The 22,791-nt window shown below is 42.6% G+C and overlaps 1 protein-coding gene across 4 annotated transcripts in view; it reads right to left on the reverse strand.

The window, feature by feature from the left end:
* GDPD5 (glycerophosphodiester phosphodiesterase domain containing 5) overlaps nt 1-22,791 on the reverse strand; it is a gene marked incomplete at its 5' end in the record, with an annotated part of 273,877 nt that overhangs the window by 158,849 nt on the left and 92,237 nt on the right. For all 4 annotated transcript variants that reach the window (XM_073612890.1, XM_073612888.1, XM_073612889.1 and 1 more), the window contains 1 exon segment: nt 20,136-20,308. In XM_073612890.1, coding sequence (XP_073468991.1) covers nt 20,136-20,252 — 117 coding nt within the window.

Consider the following 22,791-nt stretch of genomic DNA (forward strand, 5'->3'; position numbering starts at 1 on the left):
GCCCCGAGGACAGGGTTGATGACCACTGCTATAACCTTTCGTAATCAAAGATTATTGATGCCCAGACCAAATGAACTTGTAATAATGGACTTATGACCAATTTTGCCTTCTTAAATGATTATTTTCTTCAGACAGTTTTAGTTTAGTGCAATGTTCTAATACTGTAAATACCCTGGTGAAAGTGGTCATCAGACTGACAAATAGTGAAAATAAACCTTTAAAACACTACCAAAAAAAAAAAAGGAGGAAAAGTATTTCTTTCCCTGTGCACAGGGAGTGCACACAAAGTAAAATAGTCTGACAACCATCACTCATCACTGTTTACCAGCAAAGCCATGTGATCATCACGTCATAGCCGATGGGGTGACTGGGAGCCATATGTACACAGTGCCTTGAATAATAATTCATACCCCTTGAAATTTTTCACATTGTCATGTTACAACAGAAGGAGCCAAAGCTAAATTTGCATTTTAATCAAGGAGGGTACTACACCCACCCCCTCAAGGCCCTGTCCTTATGGGCCAACAATGCAACAGAATTGCTCTTGGCGTATCTGTCCACCTCTATATCCTCTAAATAACTCACACATAAGTCACACATAAGTCACTCAGGGTGTCGGCTACTTCCTCCCAGTAAGGACGAAGCTTAGGACAGGACCAAACCATGTGCCAAAAAGTGCCAGGCTCTCGGCACCTGTGTAATTTAATATCAGTATAAATGCAGCTGTTCTGTGAAGCCCTCAGAGGGTTGTTAGAGAACCTCAGTGAAAAGCATCACGAAGGCCAAGGAACACACCAGACAGGTCAGGGATAAAGTTGTGGAGACGTTTAAAGCAGGGTTAGGGTATAAAAACATTCCAAGCTTTGAACATCTCATGGAGCACTGTTCAATCCATCATCTGGAAATGGGAGTATGGCACAACTGCAAACCTATCAAGACTTGGCCGTCCACCTAAACTGGCAGGCCGGGCAAAAGGAGCAATAATCAGAGAAGATGACCATGGTAACTCTGGAGGAGCTGCAGAGATCCACATCTCATGAGGAAAAATGTGTCCACAGGACAACTATTAGCCGTGCACTCTACAAATCTGGCCTTTATGGAAGAGCGGCAAGAAGAAAGCCATTGTTGAAAAAAAAAGCCATAAGAAGTCCCGTTTGCAGATGTTTCCCAGCCTGTCTGCAGGAAAAAAATAAGCAGGAGGAGTTTCTAGTCCTCTGCTGCTGGTCACATGTTTAAAGTGGAAGTTAACTTCCATAAGCAGTATACTTATGTAAGCCTATAATAAGGCTTAGCTATAGGTGTAAATATCTCCTAAACGTGCGCCATTTAGAAGATATTTACTGTACATGAAGCTGCTGACATCACAGGCGCATGCGCTCTGAAGGAACGGCCACCCGTGTTTTTATTTCAGAGTCCTGCGCCATAAATGGCAGAAGCGACGTCGTGACAGAGCCGAAGTCCGCAAACCCGGAAGATGGGTGAAGATGGAAGCGGCCACAAGCTCTGATATCTCGGCATGGGAGGGCTTCATTTTAGGATAAGTTTTAGGATAAGTTTAACATAATGTGCTAGTATGCATACTAGCACATTATGGCTTTACCTTGCAGAGAAAAAAAAAAAGTCCAGTGGTTTACAACCGCTTTAAAATAAGAAAAACTGCTTTCCCAGATCCCAGATGATTGAAAGGAGGGAGGGAGCAGAGCGGAGCCCTTCCTGTGCCTGGGGGGGAAGTGATGTCACCAACCCAGGCAAAGGAACAGGCAGACTACGAGGGACCACCTAGCAACAGGCATTTAGAGGCAAGTGAAAAAAAAAAATATCCAAATGTTTTTTTGTTTTTTTTTTTTTAGAATTTTTCCAGGTATTTTTGTTTTTTGGGTGGAACCCCACTTTAAAGCGGGGGTCCACCCACACTGCCAAAAAAAAAAAAAAAATATTAAAAGCCAGCAGCTACAAATACGGCAGCTGCTGACTTTTAATACATGGCCACTTACCTGTCCCAGGGTCCAGCGATGTCGGCAGGCGACGCCGAGAACCTGCTCGGTTCTCGGCAGCTGCCGCCGCCATCCTAGGTGTGGGAATCAGGAAGTGAAGCGTTGCCAGAAAAAAGGTTTTGGGCCCAATTTGGACATTTTCACTTAGGGGTGTACTCACTTTTGTTGCCAGTGGTTTAGACATTAATGGCTGTGTGTTGAGTTATTTTGAGAGGGCAGCAAATTTACACTGTTATACAAGCTGTACACTCACTACTTTACATTGTAGCAAAGTGTCATTACTTCAGTGTTGTCACATGAAAAGAATGAAAAGATAATATATTTACAAAAATGTGAGGGGTGTACACAAATTATATATATATATATTATATATATATACACACACACACACACACACACACACATATACATACACACACTGTATTGCCATAAGTATTGTGACGCCTGCCTTTACACGCACATGAACTTTAATGGAATTCCAGTCTTAGTCCGTAGGGATCACTATTGAGTTGGCCCACCCTTTGCAGCTAACTCCTAAAGCGTCAGCACACCAATACATTTTGGACAATTTCACGTTCCCAACTTTGTGGGAACCATTTGGGGATGGCCCCTTCCTGTTCCAACATGACTGCGCACCAGTGCACAAAGCAAGGTCCATAAAGACATGGATGAGCGAGTTTGGGGTGGAGGAACTGCACAGAGTCCTGACCACAACCTGATAGAACACCGTTGGAATGAATTAGAGCAAAGACCGAGAGCCAGGGCTTCTCATCCACATCAGTGCCTGACCTCACAAATGCGCTGCTGGGAGAATGGTCAAACATTCCCATAGACACACTCCTAAACCTTGTAGACAGCCTTCCCAGAAGAGTTGAAGCTGTTATAGCTGCAAAGGGTGGGCCAACTCAATAATGAACCCTACGGAGTAAGACTGGGATGTCATTAAAGTTCATGTGTGTAAGGTAAGGGCAGGTGTTCCAATACCTTTGAAAATATAAAATTATATATATATACATACACATATATTTATATATATATATATATTTATATATATATATATATATATATATATATATATATATATATATATATATATATATATATATATATATATACACACATACATACATACATATATATATACATACACACACACACACACATATGTGATGGATCCAAAGGCTCTCCCCTCCTGTAAGTATACTGTTAGTACTGTGCCATGAAGTAGAGCCCCATTGGCTCAGAGTGCTGACCCTTTTTCTTATGGCTGTACATAAAACTACTGGGAGATATAAAAAAAAAAAAAATCTCAGGTACTTGTACTAGCTGCCTTTAAAAAGTATTCTATATTTTTCATTTAGTTTTTAAAGAGGACATAACTGGATGAAATGGTGTTTTTTGCTGTTGAGTTGTGCTTCGCCCCTTCAGCATCTGCCAAAAATTAAATGCCAATTTTAGGTGGGCTGACCCTTTAACAAGTTTCATCAGAGTCGATCGATGTGAGTCAGAGTTTCCCTGATGGAAAATCTCTCCTTGGCCGCGTAAACACTGAATTGTTCCTGATGGAGGAGGAATTTTTACGGTGTGCTCCATATTCATGGAGGCTAAATATATCCCTTCTGAGGCTTTATTTACTCTCAGCCTCCCACTGTCAAATCCTCGCCATTGTTATGCAGAGGTTCACGTGGAAGGAATTATTTATTGGCCATTTTTACTGACCTGGAAATCAGAACTGCAGAGGCGAGCCATGGGCAGATTTCTCAGTGAGAACGAAGAGCACCCACCTTCAGGACCCATGTAGCACCTGGTTGCATTTCATCGGACCCCCCCCCGAAAAAAAAAAAAAAAAAAGAAAGAAAAGAAGAAGTACAGGAGAATCAGCCTAAACATAATGCAGGCATGGCAGCCCAAGCTTTGCATTAAAGCGGTATTAAAACCCAAAACCAAAAATGTAATATATTGCAGCTTAGCAATCATTAGATGTGGTGGCTGCATTCGTTTTCTTTTTCACCAGGTGATCTAGCGCACCAACTGTATTAGACTGCATTCACACATGGGCATTTTGAATCACAGGCAGAATAGCGGAGATTCTGCCCGCTTTTTCCTAACAGCCAAGTGTAAATGACAACGCACATTTCAGATGCCATTCCTTTAAATGGCACCTAAAAACGGAGCGCAGTTCTGCCGCGATTGTTACGCGACAAATCGCGCTGCAATCTCAGCACACTGCATTGAGTAAAGCATGTTGCCCAAAAGAAGCTCCTGAACTCTTTTTTGGGTGACAAGCTTCCCGCGATTGCGGAGGAAGAAGACAAGCACCGGAGGTCGAGGAAGACAAGCACCGGAGGTCGAGGAAGACAACGAGCTATGACAGGGGACATTCTTCAGTTTTAATAAAGGACTTGGCAAAAAAACGTCTTTTTTGCAACACTACACCTCGTTTGGGTGAATGGGTACCCCGTACCTTTTCCCATGGGGGGGGCGACCGGGATCTGGGGGCCCCCTTGTTAAAGGGGGGCTTCCAGATTCCGTTAAGCCCCTGGCTCGCAGACCCCCATAGCCTATGGTGTCATCAACATGGGGACCATCCCCCGCCCCATGTTGAAGGCATGTGGCCTGTTATGGTCAAGGGGTGCTCGCTCGTCCCCCTCCCCTTTCCTGGCCTGCGTGCTTGAATAAGGGTATGGTATGGATTTTTTGGGTGACCCCCATGCTGTTTTTGTTGTGTGGGGTTTCCCCTCAAAATCCATAGGTATAGATCGAAGGGTCTGGTATAAACAAGCCCTGGTTCACACTGCTGTGTGACTTGCGACACGTGGGGGTTGATTCAACTAAAAAAAAAAACTGGAGGGTGCAAAATCTGAAGCAGCTTTGCATAGAAACCAATCACCTTCCAGTTTTTTGGGGGTTTTTTGTCAAAGCTTAATTGAACAAGCTGAAGTTAGAAGCTGATTGGCTACCATGCAGAGCTACACCAGATTCTGAGTGATCCAGTTTTAGTAAATCTCACCCATGAAGTCACATGACAAGTCAAAACACATTTATTTCAATGGCAGCGGTTTCAATTAATGCGACTCAAGTCGCAGCAACCTAAAAAAAAAAAAAAAAAAAAAAAATTATGCACTAACTCTGATGGGACTCCAATGTGAGTCCCATGGACTGTCGCATGAAAGTCACACTGGAAATCGCACAATGGGGGTCGAAGCAATGTGAACCAAGCTAAATTATGCACCCGTCGTTGGTAAAGTGTTTGTCTCATTCCTCTGCTACATCTGCAGGACAGCTAGCTCTGACTTCATGACCAGCGACGTACCCGCCGCCTTCCGCTACTCTCTCGGGCTTTCCCTTCCCACAGGGAGACCCGAGCAACCAGCCGGCACATCCACCGGCTGGCTTGACAGCCAAGCAACACGGGGATGGGCTTTGACTGGCTGCTCGTGATGGTAACCCTTAAGTGATGACATCGCTATTGGTGTACCCGAATGTCAACGGCGCCATATTTTAATATATATACACACACACATATATATACACATATATATATATATATATATATATATATATATATATATATATATATATATATACACACACACACACACATATATATATATACATATACACACACACACATACATACACACACACATATACACACACTATATCAATGCAAAAAAAGTGCAAATGCAAAAATATGTGCTATAAAGTGCTAAAAATATTAAAAATATATGGAAAAAGTGCAAAAAACTCCATTAATAAATGACCAAGTCCATTTGTGATACGGAGAACAACAAGTCCCAGGATACCCACTTATCAATCTTCTTAGACAATAATATGCAATTTGCCGATTAATGACACCCAGTGCGAATCCTTCACCATCCACACCAAACTGACTCACCAGAAACAATGGCTGATCAAATTATAGAACAGCAAATGTGCTCCACAATTGATGCATGGGGGTTGATCCACACGCTCCTAGTGCTTAATCTGATCTTCTGCGCAAGAATCCCCTCAGGCTCATCTCGACAACATATGGAGAAATAAGGGAAGGAGGACTTCCATAGCATAACACTGTATAAAAACTAAATTTTTATTAAAAGCATAAAAAAAATTCACACACATGTGATAAGTGTCTACCCAACACTAGGGAGAGAACGCAAGTGTGATGTTTAGCCTGTCGCCTCCGGCCATATCCCTCAGGCCCTGCATGCAATGCAGGCGTGCGCGATGATGTCAGAGTCCCTGCCCCTCTCTATGCGTTTCGTCATTCGACGTCCTCACGGAGCGGTAGGCGACTGCAACACTAACTTTGTAGGAAGTCGCCACGCAAGAGGCTGCAGAGGGGGCTGATCTGTATCAGACATTTGTGAACACAGCCAGGACCCCATAATTAACATGATCGTGTTATCTGAGCCAACATCTCAATGCTAGGAAGTGGATGGTGACCCCGAATGATGCCTGAGTAAAGATGGCACCCTGCTTCTGAAGAGAAAAGCAGATGAAGGGATTGTCAGGAGGAGCACTGTGAGCTCTGCTTGAGGTAATACATACCTGGAAGTGTTACAATGTTACTTAGCATGCATGGACTTAAGAAAATAATCTCTGATGATGGGTCTGCCTCAAAGGTAAGTTCCCATCCAAGAGATCATGGCTGGGTCATACGGGTTAGAACCTTAACAATGAACAATTACAACTACACAATTACAACTACACAATTACAACTACACAATTACAACTACACAAAAATGTTGCGATATTCATTTAGGGGACATCTGTGAAAATATTTGCGTTCGGGTGGAAGGAGAAGGGATTGCCACTAGCAAAGGAAGGGAGGAGGAATTTCATCAAGGGGACACAAAAACACAAATCTGGGAATGGTATATTGCCTGCTGAAGCGGAATTCTCCCACGTTCCTGTCTTTGGAATATTTACAGTCACCGCTACCCCTCTCCTCTCCTGCAGCCACTGTACTCAGGAAATCCTCTGCCGATTATTATGCTGACCACCACATATTTGACCAAGATCAAAGCCCCTCAGAAGTGCCAGCTCAGCGGTCGAGGTTTTATGACCACCCGTCATGTGCTTCTCCGACACGTGTGCTGAGGCTCCACCAAGGGAAGAGCATTATGTATTACTACACACAAATTGCTCTTCCTAAAGAGGATCTGTCACTAACAAATGATATTCCTTTATCCATTTTCAATAGAAGTTATTAATGTAGAACTTTATGCAAACCTTTCTAACCACTTAAGGAGCGAAAGGTTTTACCCCCTTGATGACCAGGTAATTTTTTTGCGATACAGCACTGCAACGCTTTAACTGACAATTGCACGGTTGTGCGACACTGTATACAAACAAAATTGATGTATTTTTTCCCCACAAATAGAGCTTCCTTTTGGTGTTCTTTGATCACCTCTGCAGTTTTTAATTTTTGCGCTATAAACAAAAAAAGACAATTTTGAAAAAATAGTTTTTTTACTTTTTGCTAGAATATCCCCCAATTTTTTCTTACAATGTACAATGCACCGATATGTACCCATGAACAGCAGATGGTTTCCCAATTATAATAGCAGCAAGATGCAATGTATCAATGGGTACACACCAGGTTGCCACCTGCTGTACATGGGTGGTACCTGGCAATAGTTATTCACCTTCAATTGGCCTTGATCTGTAATGCTGAAAAAGTTTCATTGTCGATATAAGTATCTGTCATACCACGTTATGCTAGGTGCAAGAACAACTAAAAAGGTTCTATTTGGTAGAATCAATACATTTGTCTACCGTGTTAGCTGATTTACTTGTGTTGAGTTACTGAGGCCTGTAACGAGTCTTTTTAGTAAAGCAGTTAACATAGTTTGGACAACATATGAAGAGGGAACTGGGAAACTGGTGTTTCAGCTGGCAATCATAAAATTATAACACATGCCAAAAGCATATTTTTTAGAATATATATATATATATATATATATATATATATATATATATATATATATATATATATATATATATATATATATATATATATATATATATACACACACATACACACATACATACACACACACACACACACACACACACATATACACCCACTGCTCAGCATAAATGAGTACACCCCAACAGATTTGTCAGAAAACCATTACTTTCCTTTCAGAAGCAACATTTTCTATGGGACACTATACAGTGGAACCTCGGATTGCAAGTAACGCGGTTTACAAGCGCTTCGCAATACAAGCTTTCTTAAAATAAAAAAAAATTAAAAAATCCTGACTCGCTTTGCGAGCGTTGTCTCACAAGATGAGCAGGATTCAAGCCTCTGGGGTGTGCAATATCGCATTTGGCCAGAGGTGCGGGAATACCGGAGATACTCGGTTCCATGCGATACCCCATAGACCAGCAGTGGCTGTGGAACGGATTATCTGAGTTTCTATTCATTCCTATGGGGAAACTCGCTTTGATAAACGAGTGTTTTGGATTACAAGCATGCTTCTGGAACAAGTTATGCTCCTAATACAAGGTATTACTGTACTACAAAATACTCCCGCAAATGCGGGCCATTGATTGCAACCAAGATTTATTAATTTGCACACACAAAATTAAGAATTTTTCCTAACAAAATCATTCAAGACGATGTTGCAAAAATGAATACACCCCCCTAAAGAAAGTCTTAGGGGCAAAGCTAAATTTTAGATAACAAAATCCTAATTAAGAAGAATTCAACTACAGGCGAGTCTAATTATTCATTAAAAAGGTGTCCAGCAGACAATTATAAATGATAAAAAAACCTCTTCCCATTTCATGCTTTCAGCAAAGGCACCTCATATATTAAAGAAATATCAGGCCTGAGAAAGAAAATTTCTTTACACAAGAAAGGTGAAGGCTACAAGAAGAACGGCAAAGCTTAAGGCTGCATTCACACCTGAGCATTTTTTTTTCCCAGGCAGAAAGTCGGGCGATTTTGTACAGGTCAAAAGGTCACCCAATGTAAAAAGCAGAAAAATGCCTGTAATCTGCCTAAAAAGAAGCTCATGTGCTTTTTTTGTGGCGTTTTGCTTCAGGTGACAAAACACTCAGGTGTGAACAGGTGCCATTGAAATGAATGGGATTTTGCTTGTTGGGCGTTTTACAAGCTGAAAACGCTCAGGTGTGAATGCAGCCCAACTTATCATTCAGAATACTGTAGCAAAAGTGATGCAAAAATGTAACAAAGATGGAACTGCAACCATCTCAAAGACACCCAGGCCGTCCACAGAAGTTAACCCCTCGACAGGAGCGTCTTCTGATAAGAGTTGAAAAAAAAAAAAAATCGCCATGCAAGTTCACTGCAGTTGGTTAAAGTAGTAGAAAGCCAAACCGGGTTGATTGTTTCCTGTGACACAATACGGCGTACACTGCAGAGGAATGGCATGCATCAGCGTTGTCCACGAAGGAAGCCTCTCCTAAAGCCCATGCACAAAAAAGCCCACCTAGAATTTACCAGGGCTCATGCTGAAAAAGAAGACTACTGGGACTCTGGAGTGATGAGACCAAGATAAATGTTTTCAGGAATGAATGGCTTCAAAGCTGTATGGTGTCGCAAAGGTGAGGAGTACAGAGAAAAATGCATGGTGCCTACACTGAAACATGGTGGTGGCCGTGTCCTTTTGTGAGGCTGCATGAGTGCTGCTGGTGTCAGGGAGCTGCACTTCCTTGATGGTATCATGAATTCACAGATGTACTGCTCTGTATTGAAAGTCGTGCACTTTCCAAAACATGACAATGATCCAAAAAACACACACGTAAGGCCACTGTTGCATTTCTGAGGAACAAGGTGAAAGTGATTCAGTGGCCAAGTAAGTCTCCTAATCTGAACCCAATCGGGGAACACCTATGGGGAATTCTGAAGAGACAAGTTGAGCATCACTCTCCATCCAGCCACCCAAGCTCTAAAAGAAGTCATTTTGAAGAATGGAAAAAGATAAGATATCGCCGTTCTTTCCATGCCTAGAAGACTTAGTGCTGTCTTCACAAATCATGGAGGACATACAAAAGACTAGATAGAGGAGTTTGTTGCGGGGTGTATTCATTTTTGCATTTTTTAATTTAAGTAAAACTGAAGATTTTGTAATCTAAGTTATATTACTATTACTTTCATTTAAGGAGCTAAACAAATATTCTATAAAACTCAGTTTCATCAAAATGTTGGAAGTTGTTGTGTTCATTGAGATAATAAAAGGGTGTACTCATTTATGATATAGATATTTATGATATATATCTCTATATCGAGATATCTCTCTCTCTCTATATATATATCTATATATCTATATATCTATATCTATCTATATATATTACACACACGCACTAATTTTTATTGTACCTAATGCTGCTGTAATCACGAGCAAAACTGTACTAAGAGGGGCAGCACTTTGAGCTAGTCAGGGTTCTGTGTCTTTGCACAGAGGAATGACCTAAATAGTGTGCAGCTGCTTCTCTACTGCCCAATCACAGACTGGAGTGGGCTCTGGAACCAGTTTCATTGGTTAGAGATGCAGTGCAGCGTTCAGTACCATCCAGGACTTCAAAGCACCATCTGGCAGGGTTGCCTGGATTACAGCTTGGTACAGAGATGCATTTTATGCACTGCTTGTCCATGCCTTAAAAAAGAATGCTGAACATCTAAAAAGGGGCATGCTGGGGGCTTAGTATTTTTTTTTTTTTTTTTTGGTACCAGTTATATGAAAGAATCTTCCACCCAGCACTTAAATTTAGAAGCTCTCAAAGAGTAGCCTTTATTGGTATATGTGGAACAGAAGTAGGTTAGGATCTGAAAGGATACTAAAACTGAGCAGGTTGGTTTTGGTTTTGATGTAAAAACTGGAGTTATTGTACCATCTCATAATGTCCTGCAGGGGTCACCCTTGAGCAGTGCCCACTCCCTGCCTGCAGCTCCTTGCAGACATTCAGATCTACAACTCCTCTTTTAATTAAACAATTGTGTTAATGAAAAAATACTGAACACTACCCAATTCCTGTACAATTGTATTCTGCATGTATTTATGTTTTTTTCATTACATCTACAATTTTGCATGGCTTTCCCTGCTCCTCTGTCCAGTATATCCCCTGCAGCTGGCCCGGTGTTAGCCAGTGATGGGGATAGAGATTTTTGGGCACTTCTGCCTAATTAATTAGGCCGTAGTTCATCTGACTGCACTGCAAACATAGTCTGCCCACCCTCAATGCTCTATAAACTAGCAAGCTTGGCAGCGCTCTCCCCATCTTTGGCAGCGCTCTCCCCATCTTTGGCAGCGCTCTCCCCATCTTTGGCAGCGCTCTCCCCATCTTTGGCAGCGCTCTCCCCATCTTTGGCAGCCCGCGCTCCCCATCTTTGGCAGCCCGCGCTCCCTATCTTTGGCAGCGCTCTCCCCATCTTTGGCAGCCCGCGCTCCCCATCTTTGGCAGCCCGCGCTCCCCATCTTTGGCAGCCCGCGCTCCCCATCTTTGGCAGCCCGCGCTCCCCATCTTTGGCAGCCCGCGCTCCCCATCTTTGGCAGCCCGCGCTCCCCATCTTTGGCAGCCCGCGCTCCCCATCTTTGGCAGCCCGCGCTCCCCATCTTTGGCAGCGCTCTCCCCATCTTTGGCAGCCCGCAGCTTTTGCTCTCTGCCTTTGGTGGCCTGCAGCTCTTTGGTAGCCTACAACTTTAGCGCTCTGGTAGCCCACATCTCTCTTTGCCTTTAGTAGCCCATAGCACTCTCTCTGGTAGCTCACAACTCTGCCTCTAGTGGATCGCGGATCTCTATGGTAATTTGCAGCTCTTGAAGAACTCTGAAGTGAACCGAACCCGCATCTCTCACAGCATTCTGTTGATGTGCGGCTCTCATAACACACCAATAACATGCAGCTCACATAGAACTATCTGATCGTGCACGGATGTCATTGTATAAAAGGGGTCTTTAACAGTCACAATGCATGTTGGGGGGAATAAAAAACAGAATGGAAAAAGGTCTAGAATGGCTATGGCTGGCAGAGACATCAAAATCTAATTGTCCATTGGTATACTCAGTCTAATTACAGTAGTTTAGAATGACAGGATAGATCAAGTACCATTTAGCATAATATAGATCCCCTAGGATGTCTCAGACAGTGACATTGGGACTTTTGCAGATGTGGGATGTCACGCATGGAACTTGCATAATTTTCTTACACATTTCTTTTCATTAATTTACTTTATATTTGTTTATTATACCATGTAATCATCTAAGTGTTGCTCGTCTATTGGATTGAATATTAATAAACCCTTTTGTAAAAGAAAACACCGGCTAGATAAACACTTCAGTTTCCCCTTTTCCCCCTCATTTGAAATGGATCTAATAGACCTAAAGCAGAACTCCAAGAAACAGCTAAACACAAAGTTGAGATAGAAATATATTCACCGTTTACCTGCCAAAGGATTTGTAATTCTCTCCAGCCAGCCTTGTGATTTACACACCTTTAAAACTTCACTACACAGCCCAGCAGGGGGCACACTTACCTCCTGGTTAAGCAATGCAGCTTCCTATGTCACCTCTCCACTTCCAGCCTGCTCATCAGTATTATCACCTCCGTCCAATGAACAGAGGTGTGACCCAGAAAGCTGTGTAAAGGAACACAGTGACCCCCCCTGCTGGCAGAGGTATGTGTTGTCAATATAACAGCTGGCCAAACAAAGAAATTCTTCGGCAGGCAAAGCTGTAAAAATAAGTATTTGAACTGTAATACTGGCGGAGTTCCTGCAGATCCACGTTAAACATCCAGGGGGTCTTGTCTTACCGTTTTACAGCAGCCCTACAGCAAGGTTGTTCTCCGATGGTACAAAATAGTGGAATAGAGGGCGGGTTTAAATCTGATCAATGGAAGTAACTTTGGTATGCCGGTTAAAAAGGACAGAGATACAGAGAAGCTACTTTGAATTTAGATTTTGTTTTTTGTTTTTATACCTTATGTTTTTTAGGTGTTTTTTTTTTCAGTTTTTTTTTATTTATTTTTTTTATTTTATTTTTTTTTTTAATACCGGTTTTTCTTTCCAGGTTTTAAAAAAAACAAAAAAACAAAAAAACAAACCCTTTTTTTGGTATTTTGGTAGCAGGGTCCCTTTAAGCTGGTTTGGAGCTGGTGACCTGAATGAGGTTAAGATGTTCTCTTAGTGAACAGATTGTCTGTCAGTGATTTTATTGACTGGGCTCCAGCAGGACTCTTATCACTGAGCTGGGCACAGAGAAGGGATTATGTAGAGTGGAAGTGCCCTCCTGAAAGAGGTTTTGTGTGCACAGCCAAGACCCAGAGACCGGGCTAATAACACAACTCCGGCGTCGCCAGAAAAAAAGAAGATCACCTTCGCCGACAGCAAAATTACTGGTCCTAATACTACATAGTGAAAGACGAGGTACCAGGACCTCCCTCACCCGATTGGCTGCCCTCTTACATTCCCCAAACTCCAATTAGATCTACTAAATTATTATAAAGACATAATTACCCAAAAAGTGTTTTTGTTTGTTTTTTTTTTTTAACTCTTAACCCCTTCGTACCTAAGGGTAAAACAAATCTAAATGCCTGAGCACAATGCTGCAACTTACACATGTGTTAGTAAAACCGTAAATATCAGCACAGCTACTTTGTGCATCCGGGTAGATTATACCGCTTTTTTTTCAGGACAAATTGGGCTCTTTTTGGAGGTAAATGGTAATGGATATCTCCTGATTTTTTTTTTTATCAAAAGGAAAATTAGCCCAAAATAGTAAAAAAAAAAAAAAATTTTACTGTATATTTCTTGGTACTACCAAAGAACAACTCAAATTAAATTCTCCTGCTCCTGACGTTCGCAGCCATACCACACATGTGTATGTTAGTGGTTTGTACCCGTAGTACAGCCCAGAGACAGTGCATATTTTGCTTTTTTTTTTTTTATTCTAACTAAAACACACTGACACGTGTAATTAAAAAAAAAAAAAGACCCTGACCCAAATCAAACCATGCTCTATGTATTTTATTTTTATTTTTTTTAATTATACTCCCCCACACACACACACACCTATTTCTCTGCAAGGAGAGAGAGAGATATGATGCATGATGCATCTCTCCTCCATTCACAGAGAAATAAAACAGAGAGGTGGGCTTCACAGTGATGGATGACTGCGACAGCCAATCAGAGGTCATCACAGCGATCAGGTGACCCAGAATCAGGCGTTTTGGGTCCCGATAGTTAGTACGGAGCTCGAGCCTCAAAGTGTCACGTGGTCCCAACACAAATGGGAGGTACACAAACATGCGGCCCCCACGGAAAAAAGCCCAGTCTAGTATGGCTGCATATTTGTATTGTCAGTGTAAAGGGGTTAAAACGGTATTAAAGCCAAAAGCAAACATTTATTTTATTACAGCTTATCAATTCTTATATGTGATGGCTGCATTCATTTTATTTTTTAGTTTTTTTTTTTTTTTTCCTTCTATTTTCATCTGGTGGTCTGGCCAGTAAAGCCCCATACACACTTAGATTTTCTGCAGATTTTTGTCTTCAGATTTACGAAAACCATATAATAGGAGCTCAAACCTTAAGTGCCAGTTCACACAGGGGCAACTTGTCAGGCGACCTAGCCGCCTCCCGTTCTGTACAATGGAACCGTTCTAATAGGAGTGACGCAAGTCGCTCCGACTTAGAAAAAGGTTCCTGTACTACTTTGGGGGTGACTTGCATAGACTTCTACACAGAAGTCGTTTTGCAAGTCGCCGTGGCAGTCGTTTTGCAAGTCGCCTCGGTGAGGCGACCTGCAAGTCGTGCCGCCCCTGTGTGAACCGGGGCTTAGTGTTTCAATTTGTATGCCGTCAGGCAGGCCCTTGCACTACATGGTTTTGGTAAATCTGAAGACAAAAATCTGCAGAAAATCTAATAGTGTGTATGGGGCTGTTTTTCAAAAGGAGCTTTCTTCCAGGTGCATCAGTTACAGGGATGAGATGAATTATTCACTGGCACTGGCAGGGGTGCTTATAATGATCAGCTTTTATGTAAAACCTTTAATCCAAAAGGAACAAAACTGTTTGCTGTAAGTGCTTACAAAGTTTTAGCTGGAGTTTGGATTCAATTTGTTTAGTGTATCTAAATCTGCTAGTACACCTAATAATTCCTAATAACAAAAAGTGTAGCTGCTGACTTTTAATAAACACGCTCCTCTGTCCCACAGTCCAGTGATGTGACCGCACGGAGCCTCACTCCTCACCCCGGCGCTGTCATAGCAACTGTGGGCACCCGGCCGTGACAGCTTGCAGCTTCACAGCCACATGCGCAAGTTGTGCTGCGCTCTTCTAGTGGCCAGACAATCTTCTGGGACCTGTAAAGTGTCCCAGAAAATTGCAGAGAGGGAGGGGGGGAGAGGAGGAGTCGCTTAGGCGGCCAAGAGACACAAGCGGGAGAGGAGGACAGGAAGTCCCTCTAAAAAGAAAGTACCCCCCCCCCCCAAAAAAAAAAAAAATGACATGGCAAATGTGGCATGCAAGGGGGTGAGGAGTGCTTAAAGCGGAAATTCTACTTTTGGGTGGAACTCCGCTTTAAGATGCCAGTAATCCCGAAAGTGATGTCATGAGATTGCTTCCGGGTTACTAGATCCGAGACCCGAAGCATCGGCTTTGTTCGGGTCTTCAGCCAGCCTGCTTGTTGCTTGGGCCTCCCTGTGGGAAGATGAAAACCGGGCGAGCGGCAGAAGGTGGCAGGGGGTCTGCATCGGTTGTTATTACAATAAAGCTGACCGTCCGCTCTAAAGAACGGTACATCACCCCGGTAAAACCCCTTGAAGCAATATCGGGTATGTTTGTGACCGACACTTCCAAAAAAGTGAGTATCGGCTGCACTGATAATCGGTCAATCCCTACACCGCAATATAACATTTTAGGTTCAACACCGCTTTAAAAGACGAGTTCCAAGCATGGTATATTTTTACATAATTACATTGATCCAGCCTGGACTGTAACTACCGTATTTCCCCGAAAATAAGACCTACCTCAAAAATAAGACCTACCTCAAAAATAAGGATGGCTGCAATATAAGCCCTACCCTGAAAATAAGCCCTAGTTTAAAGTCCTTATAAAATCATGTAATCTACGTTGTAAAAGGATTATATAATGTCCAGCGTTTGTCTTTATGTAACATTATTGTAAAAAATACCTTATTTACAGCGTCGCTGGGCGCTCATGTGACCCGCCGGGGGACTCTCCTCCCGGCTGACGTCAGCGGCCCCTCCCTCTACAGTGCTCGGAGCAGGGCTGATGTCTGCGGGGATCTCAGCAACTCCCTCAGCAGTGCTCGGAGCAGGAAAGAAGAGCTCCAGCGGGTCATGCGAGTGTCCAGCGGTGCTGTAAATAAGGTATTTTCTACAATAATGTTACATAAAGACACACTGGACATTATATAATCCATTTACAGAGTGGATTAAATTATTTTACAAGGACTTTAACTAGGGTTTATTTTGGGGATTACAGAGATGCTGAATCCTGAGCTGACAGGGAGGGAGAGGGGGGGGGAGAAGACAGGGGACAAATAAGACATCCCCTGAAAATAAGCCCTAATGCATTTTTTGTAGCCAAAATTAATATAAGACCCAGTCGGTATATACCGTACCTGGCTGATGCCCCTGAAAGTTGTAATTCACTGTTGGAGACACTACTAACATAGCAAGGGCATTATTCAACTTTAGTCAGAGCTGTACAGTTTGTTTTTTATCTTCAGACACCCCTAAGCTGTATAGGCTTTTTTTTTTTTTGGAAAGGTGCGCTAACCCTTTAAAGAAAAAAAAAAAAAAAAAGTTCATATGGAGCATTGTGCGTTTATAGTTTTTTTTTCCCATAGAGATATTAATGTGTGTAATCTGTCACTGCACAAGGCCATAACAAGCAAATAGTGTAGAAGGGATCGCTCTGAACGCATTGGCCGCAGCGTACTTGTAACATTATCCTGATTCTGCTCAGCTATACATCAAGGAATGCGATGAGCGTGCAGAGATACAATGTATCCATTTCACATCCTAAAGTCTCTGAGGAATCCATGAGAGCTTCCGGTGAGCAAGGCCCTCCTATGCTAACATTATCAGGACTGCATAGCGGCAGATTACCTTACCACGCCGGGACCGCACCATCTCTAGGATTTCACACAACCCCCAATAAAATTAAATTATGCTGTGTCACATGCTATGTCATACAACCAAAACAACACCCTTTGTATCTGTGAAATACCACCACTGACACAAAGAAAAAAAAATTGTGTGTGAGCACTGGAAGTATTAGAATTAGGGATGCACCGAATGGGTTTTTTGGTGCCGAAACCGATACCGAAAATAAATCTTCCTTGATCCCGAAAACCGAAACCGAGACTGTTTTTAAAAATATTTTTATACAGGAGATGGTCAGAGACTGGGGACATGGTACAAGAGATCAATGCAGCCTCACCAGCGCCCGTCAGATGCGTGCAGCCAGCGCCCGTCAGATGCGTGCAGCCAGCGCCCCCATTGCAGCCAGTGAAGGGAGAGGAGAGCTGCCGCCTGTTTGATTACAGCGCCGGGAACATCACAGCTTTCATTTCAATAGCTGTGTGTTCCCCGCTGCGCGCCGTCACATACAGCCCCTCCCCCTTGTCCAGGCACTTTGATAGACAGATCACCCGTCCAATGGGTGGCGGCTCTCCTCTCTCCTACAATATAGGAAGCCCCCCTGATAGGCGGCACCAGGGGCAGAGGCGGAGCCCTGCCCCTTTCGGTATCGGCAAAAATTCTCTTTCGGCTTTTTGCCGAAAGGGCCATTTTCGGCCGATAGGTTTTCGGTGGCCGAAATTTCGGTGCATCCCTAATTAGAATCTCTGTATTTTTTTGGTGACAACCGATCCACCCCATTTCCTGTCACAGGAACTGAGATTCTCCCCAAATGGGGTCACAAAAATTTGATGGAAAAAAGTTTAAAGGGTTAGTTCGCCTTTGTCAAAAAAACCGCCTATGCACATGCCAACATCCCTGAAATCACTAGGAATAAAAGGTAATAACCCCCAAATATTTGATTGGACTTTCTAGGCAACTTGAGGAACCAAAAAGTATCATTGAATTAAAAAAATAGCGTTAATTGTCTGTAAGCAATCCTTTTTTCAGGGGTATTAAGAGTCTCACAACATTTAGGCTCCTTTCACGTTTGTGTGACTTTTCCTACGACTTGGGACTGCAAAGTCGCATGACAAGTCGTACCCCATGATTTCCAATGAGTACAGTTCATATCTGTGTGACTTCAAAAAGTAGTCCCTGCACTACTTTGGTCCGACTGATGCGACTTGAGGGCCATAGACCTTCAGATTACACAGGCATTGCTTCAAGTTGTGTGACTTTCAGGACGTACAAGTGTGAAAGGGGCCTTAGGTTCATATGATGAGCAAAGGATGTTTACAGCCATAAGAAAATAAAAACAAAGTTCGCTTCTGGCGCAGGATGGAGATAACATACAGGGCCCCATGTGACCCCCTGCAAAAGTTGAGTCCCCATTCAAAGGTCCCACCAGGGCGTGGACAAGTAAGCCAGGAATCGTAGTGGTGTCAAATGTGGAGTGTCACCGCCAACAATGCACTGCACGTTTGCCCTGCTGGGGGTGACACTCCACATTTGACACCACTAAGATTGCTGGCTTCCTTGTTTCTTACGGCTCTAAACAGCCTTTGCAATGTTTAGGTTCATACATGATGAGCAAAGGATGTTTATTGCCATAACAAACAAGGAAGCCAGGCATCTTAGTGGTGTCAAATGTGAGGTGTCACCCCCCAGGAATGCAAAAATGCACTGCACTTTTGCCCTGCTGGTGGTGACACTCTACATTTGACAGCACTAAGATTCCTGGCTTCCTTATCCAAGCCCTGGTGGGATCTTTGGCTGGGGGGACCCTTGCAGGGGTCACATGGGGCCCTATGGTTATCTATTGCGCAGCAGAAGCGAACACTGATCTTATATTGCTTACAGCTGTAAACATAATTTGCTCATCATATATAAACCTAAAATGTTGGTGACTCTCTCCAGCTAAACCCCTGAAGAAAGGATTGAATTCCTCCTGAAACGCGTTGGCATGAAAAGGCGATATTGTCACTCAAATTATGTACATCATGTTACTATTCAGCCGTTTTCCTATATGTGACCAATTTTGTCAGGACACTTTCTATTTTCTGTGTAATTAGCGCTATTTTTTATTCAGTTATACTTTTTTGTTCCCAAAGTAGCCTATAACGTCCCACCAAATATTTTGAGGTTATTACCTTGTTCATACACAGAAAAGGGGCGTTTTTAGATATAAAACTGTGCAGCTCTGACTAAAGTTGAACAACGCCCTTGCTATAGGTGTAGGCCATTTACGTACTTCATGAAGCCTGACTGGAATACTCCCAGGACTTTGCTAGGATGTTGCCAAGTGAGGCCTAGTCATCACCACTCACCTCCACCATCACAGGAGTGAGCTCCCAAACTCTGAGCTCAGACCTTCTGCATCAGGAGAGAGAGAAAGAACATGTGAGGGGGTTTGAATCAGAGAAAGGTCACTCCTGTAATGGTGGAGGTGGGCAGTGATGACTAGGACTCGCGTAGCAACGTCCTGGTAGTATTCCAGTCAGGCTTTGGAAGGTAGGTAAATGGCCTACACCTATAGCAAGGGCATTATTCAACTTTAGCCAGAGCTGCACGGTTGGTTTTTATCTACAGGACATTGCTAAGACGTTGCTGAGGCCTAGCCTACTGCTCACCTTCACCATCACCGGAGTGAGCTTTTTCTCTGATTCAAACCCCCTTCACACGCTCTCTCTATCCTCTGATGCAGTAGTTCTGAGCTCAGTGTTTCGGAGCTTAGTAAGCAAGGCCTCGCTTGGCAACATCTTAGCAATGCCCTGGGAGTACTCCAGTCAGGCTTCATGAGGTATGTAAATGGCCTACACCTATAGCAAGGGCATTATTCAACTTTAGTCAGAGCTCCACAGTTTGTTTTCATCTATAGACACTCCTTATCTGCATAGGCAGTTCTATTTTAGTAAAAGGTGAACTATGCCTTTAATTATTTCATACTGTACCCATTATGGATAAAAAAAAAAAGGCAATGTTCACAAATGCAAATGTTCCATGCACTCCCACGCTTACCTTAGTGGTGTCATCATGTGACCGCTGATACCGTTTCCAGCGGCAACCGTAGATCCCAGTCAGACATGACAGGCACAGCTGAGGCTCGTAGTACTGTAGCGGTTGGTGTTTTACCATACTCTCTCCAACGCTTCAGCAGGCCGCTTTCAAATCTCCATTAGGGCCCGTGATGCCTTCAAAGAAAGAGAGGTAGGCATGTAAGAAACAATATATTACTATATAGACATACATAATTCTATATACACACACACACACACACACTGTGTGCATCCAAACCCAAGAGCAAAAATGTTATATATTGCAGCTTACCAGTCCTTAACCTTAAGAGGGTAATTCCACTTTCATGGGGGAAAATTCTAGTAAATAAACAAAAAAAAAAAAAAACTGATTCCAAAAACAAAAAAATCAATCACAAAAAAATCAATCACAAAAAAATCAATCTACATAAACAGAATGTGCAAATCTCATAAACCAGTATACTATTCACAATAGAAAACATATCAAATGTTATACTGATAAAATGGACCATTTTAGGGGAAAAAAAGTCATTTTGAAGTTAATGGCAGCAACACATCTCAAAAAAGTTGGGACAGGGCCATGTTTACCACAATGTAGAATCCTAGTCTTAACACTACAACATGGTGCAATTCTGCCGCTATTGTAAAGCGACAGAATCACATGGCAATTGTGGCAAAAGCTTGTCACCAAAGAAGCAGGCGCTTCAATTGGGAGACAAACACGCATAGGGCAGCCTATTGAACGTGTTCTGCCGCTATTTCAAATCGGGGTCAGAATCGCAGCAATTCTGCAGGCAATTTTAAACTGCCTTTTGTGAACGGGGCCTAAACAGGAGTGCTGCTTGAACAGCATCCAGAAAGCTAGTATTTTATCCTGTAAGAGATCAGCTGGCAATATATTGCACTTCCTTGCTTTCTGGGCACCCGAAATCACAGAAGTGTATGCTGTATGGGTCAAACTGCCTGCTTGCTTTAATCCTAAAGTAATCCAATTATAATTGGGCTGCATGGGCAAAGTATTAAAAAAAAAAAAAAAATTGCTTAAAAAAAACGTATATTTACAATTTAGAAAAAAAAATTCTAAACAAGATAAAACATGCATTATATGATTATAAATTATTTATTATAGAAAAATTACTTTGCACTTTTTGAAAAGAACACGGGGATTTGCAAAACAGAAAAGAAACGCGCAAAAATCCTCCATTTCTAACAGAACAGCGAAACACTTACACGAATATTGGTCTGCGACACTTTGCAATTCTCCCCCACCGGTGTATGTGCATTCCGTGCCACCTCTACGACGGATTTAGCCGCTTAAACACGTTGATGTGTCATAAGTGGACCAAGTGCTCTGAAAACGTAAACGCCGCCCCTCCTCCGCGCTTAATAGCCGTTTCACCTTTTCACCTTCCCCACTTCATCAACCTTCCGTAAGCCGGTAAAATAATCATCTCGCGGCAAAAAAGCAACTGCTGGAGAGGAAATGAAAACACGCCGTGGGATTAATTTAGTTCTATTCAGCCAAAATCGCGCATTTTGGCTGACTCCATACAAAGGCTCTGAACTGCCGCCTCGTCTGGCACTTATCGCAATCCTGAAAAGCGCTTGTTCAACAACGGCAGGAGTTATATTTAAAACTAATTTCTGCAGCATATTTGCCCAAGCTTTATAAATACATCCCCTACCTGCAATTAACAATAATCAGTTTGTATAATTAACTTAACCCAATTATATAAAATCTCAAAAGCTTTACGGCCTTCATGCATACGGGATTTTTTTTTTTTTTTTTTGTACTGCCCTGTACGCTTTTGTTCCTAGCAGCTTAAAAAACACAGCAAAAGCTGCATTTTCCACATGCGTTTAGGCTCAAGTGTTTGAGCATTCATTGATTTAATTGGCCAGACTATTCATTTATTCTTGCTATTGGAATGAATGCTGAAGCGCTAAACCCATCTAGTGTTTAGGAGCATTTAAAGCACCTTCAGTGTTTTACCTGCCCAAAAGCTCCTCTACTGCATATGTGTGCATTGATATATAGGCTAAAAGAGGCGCATTTACAAAAAATTACCAGTAAAAGCAGCGTATTTACCTCCTTTTACAGGGCCTTAACATGTTTATTTTAAAAGTTCTGTCCTATATTTTTAAACATTAAGTCTAACTTTGCAAACAAAAAAAAACAACAAAAAAAAAAAAAAACCACATCAATGCAAATATTACATTTTTTTCAAATTAGATTATAATAAAATATTTTTAATGACACTTTTTTCGTAATTGAGCCTACAAAGCATTGCAACCATGATCAGTGTATTGTGGGTGCAGTGCCAGGCCCCTGCAGACTTTTTAGCTACTGGTCTGCATAGAGGTATAGATTTTCAGCTTCGGGATGGCAGATGGGACTTGTAGTTTATTCATTTACAGATCTTTGTGAATAAGAGCCCTTTCACACCGAGCCACCTAGGGCGTCAGTGGTAAAGCAGCACTATTTTTACCGGTGCTATTCGCCCGCTAGCGGAGCGGTTTTAACCCCCTGCTAGCAGCCAAAAAGGAGTTAAATCCGCCTGCAAAACGCAGCCGGAGCGGCGTTTTGCCGGCAGTATCGCAGCACTGCCCCATTGATTTCAATGGGGAGCGGCGGTGGA

Source organism: Aquarana catesbeiana, linkage group LG02 (assembly GCF_042186555.1).
Source record: "Aquarana catesbeiana isolate 2022-GZ linkage group LG02, ASM4218655v1, whole genome shotgun sequence".
NCBI lineage: Eukaryota > Metazoa > Chordata > Amphibia > Anura > Ranidae > Aquarana > Aquarana catesbeiana.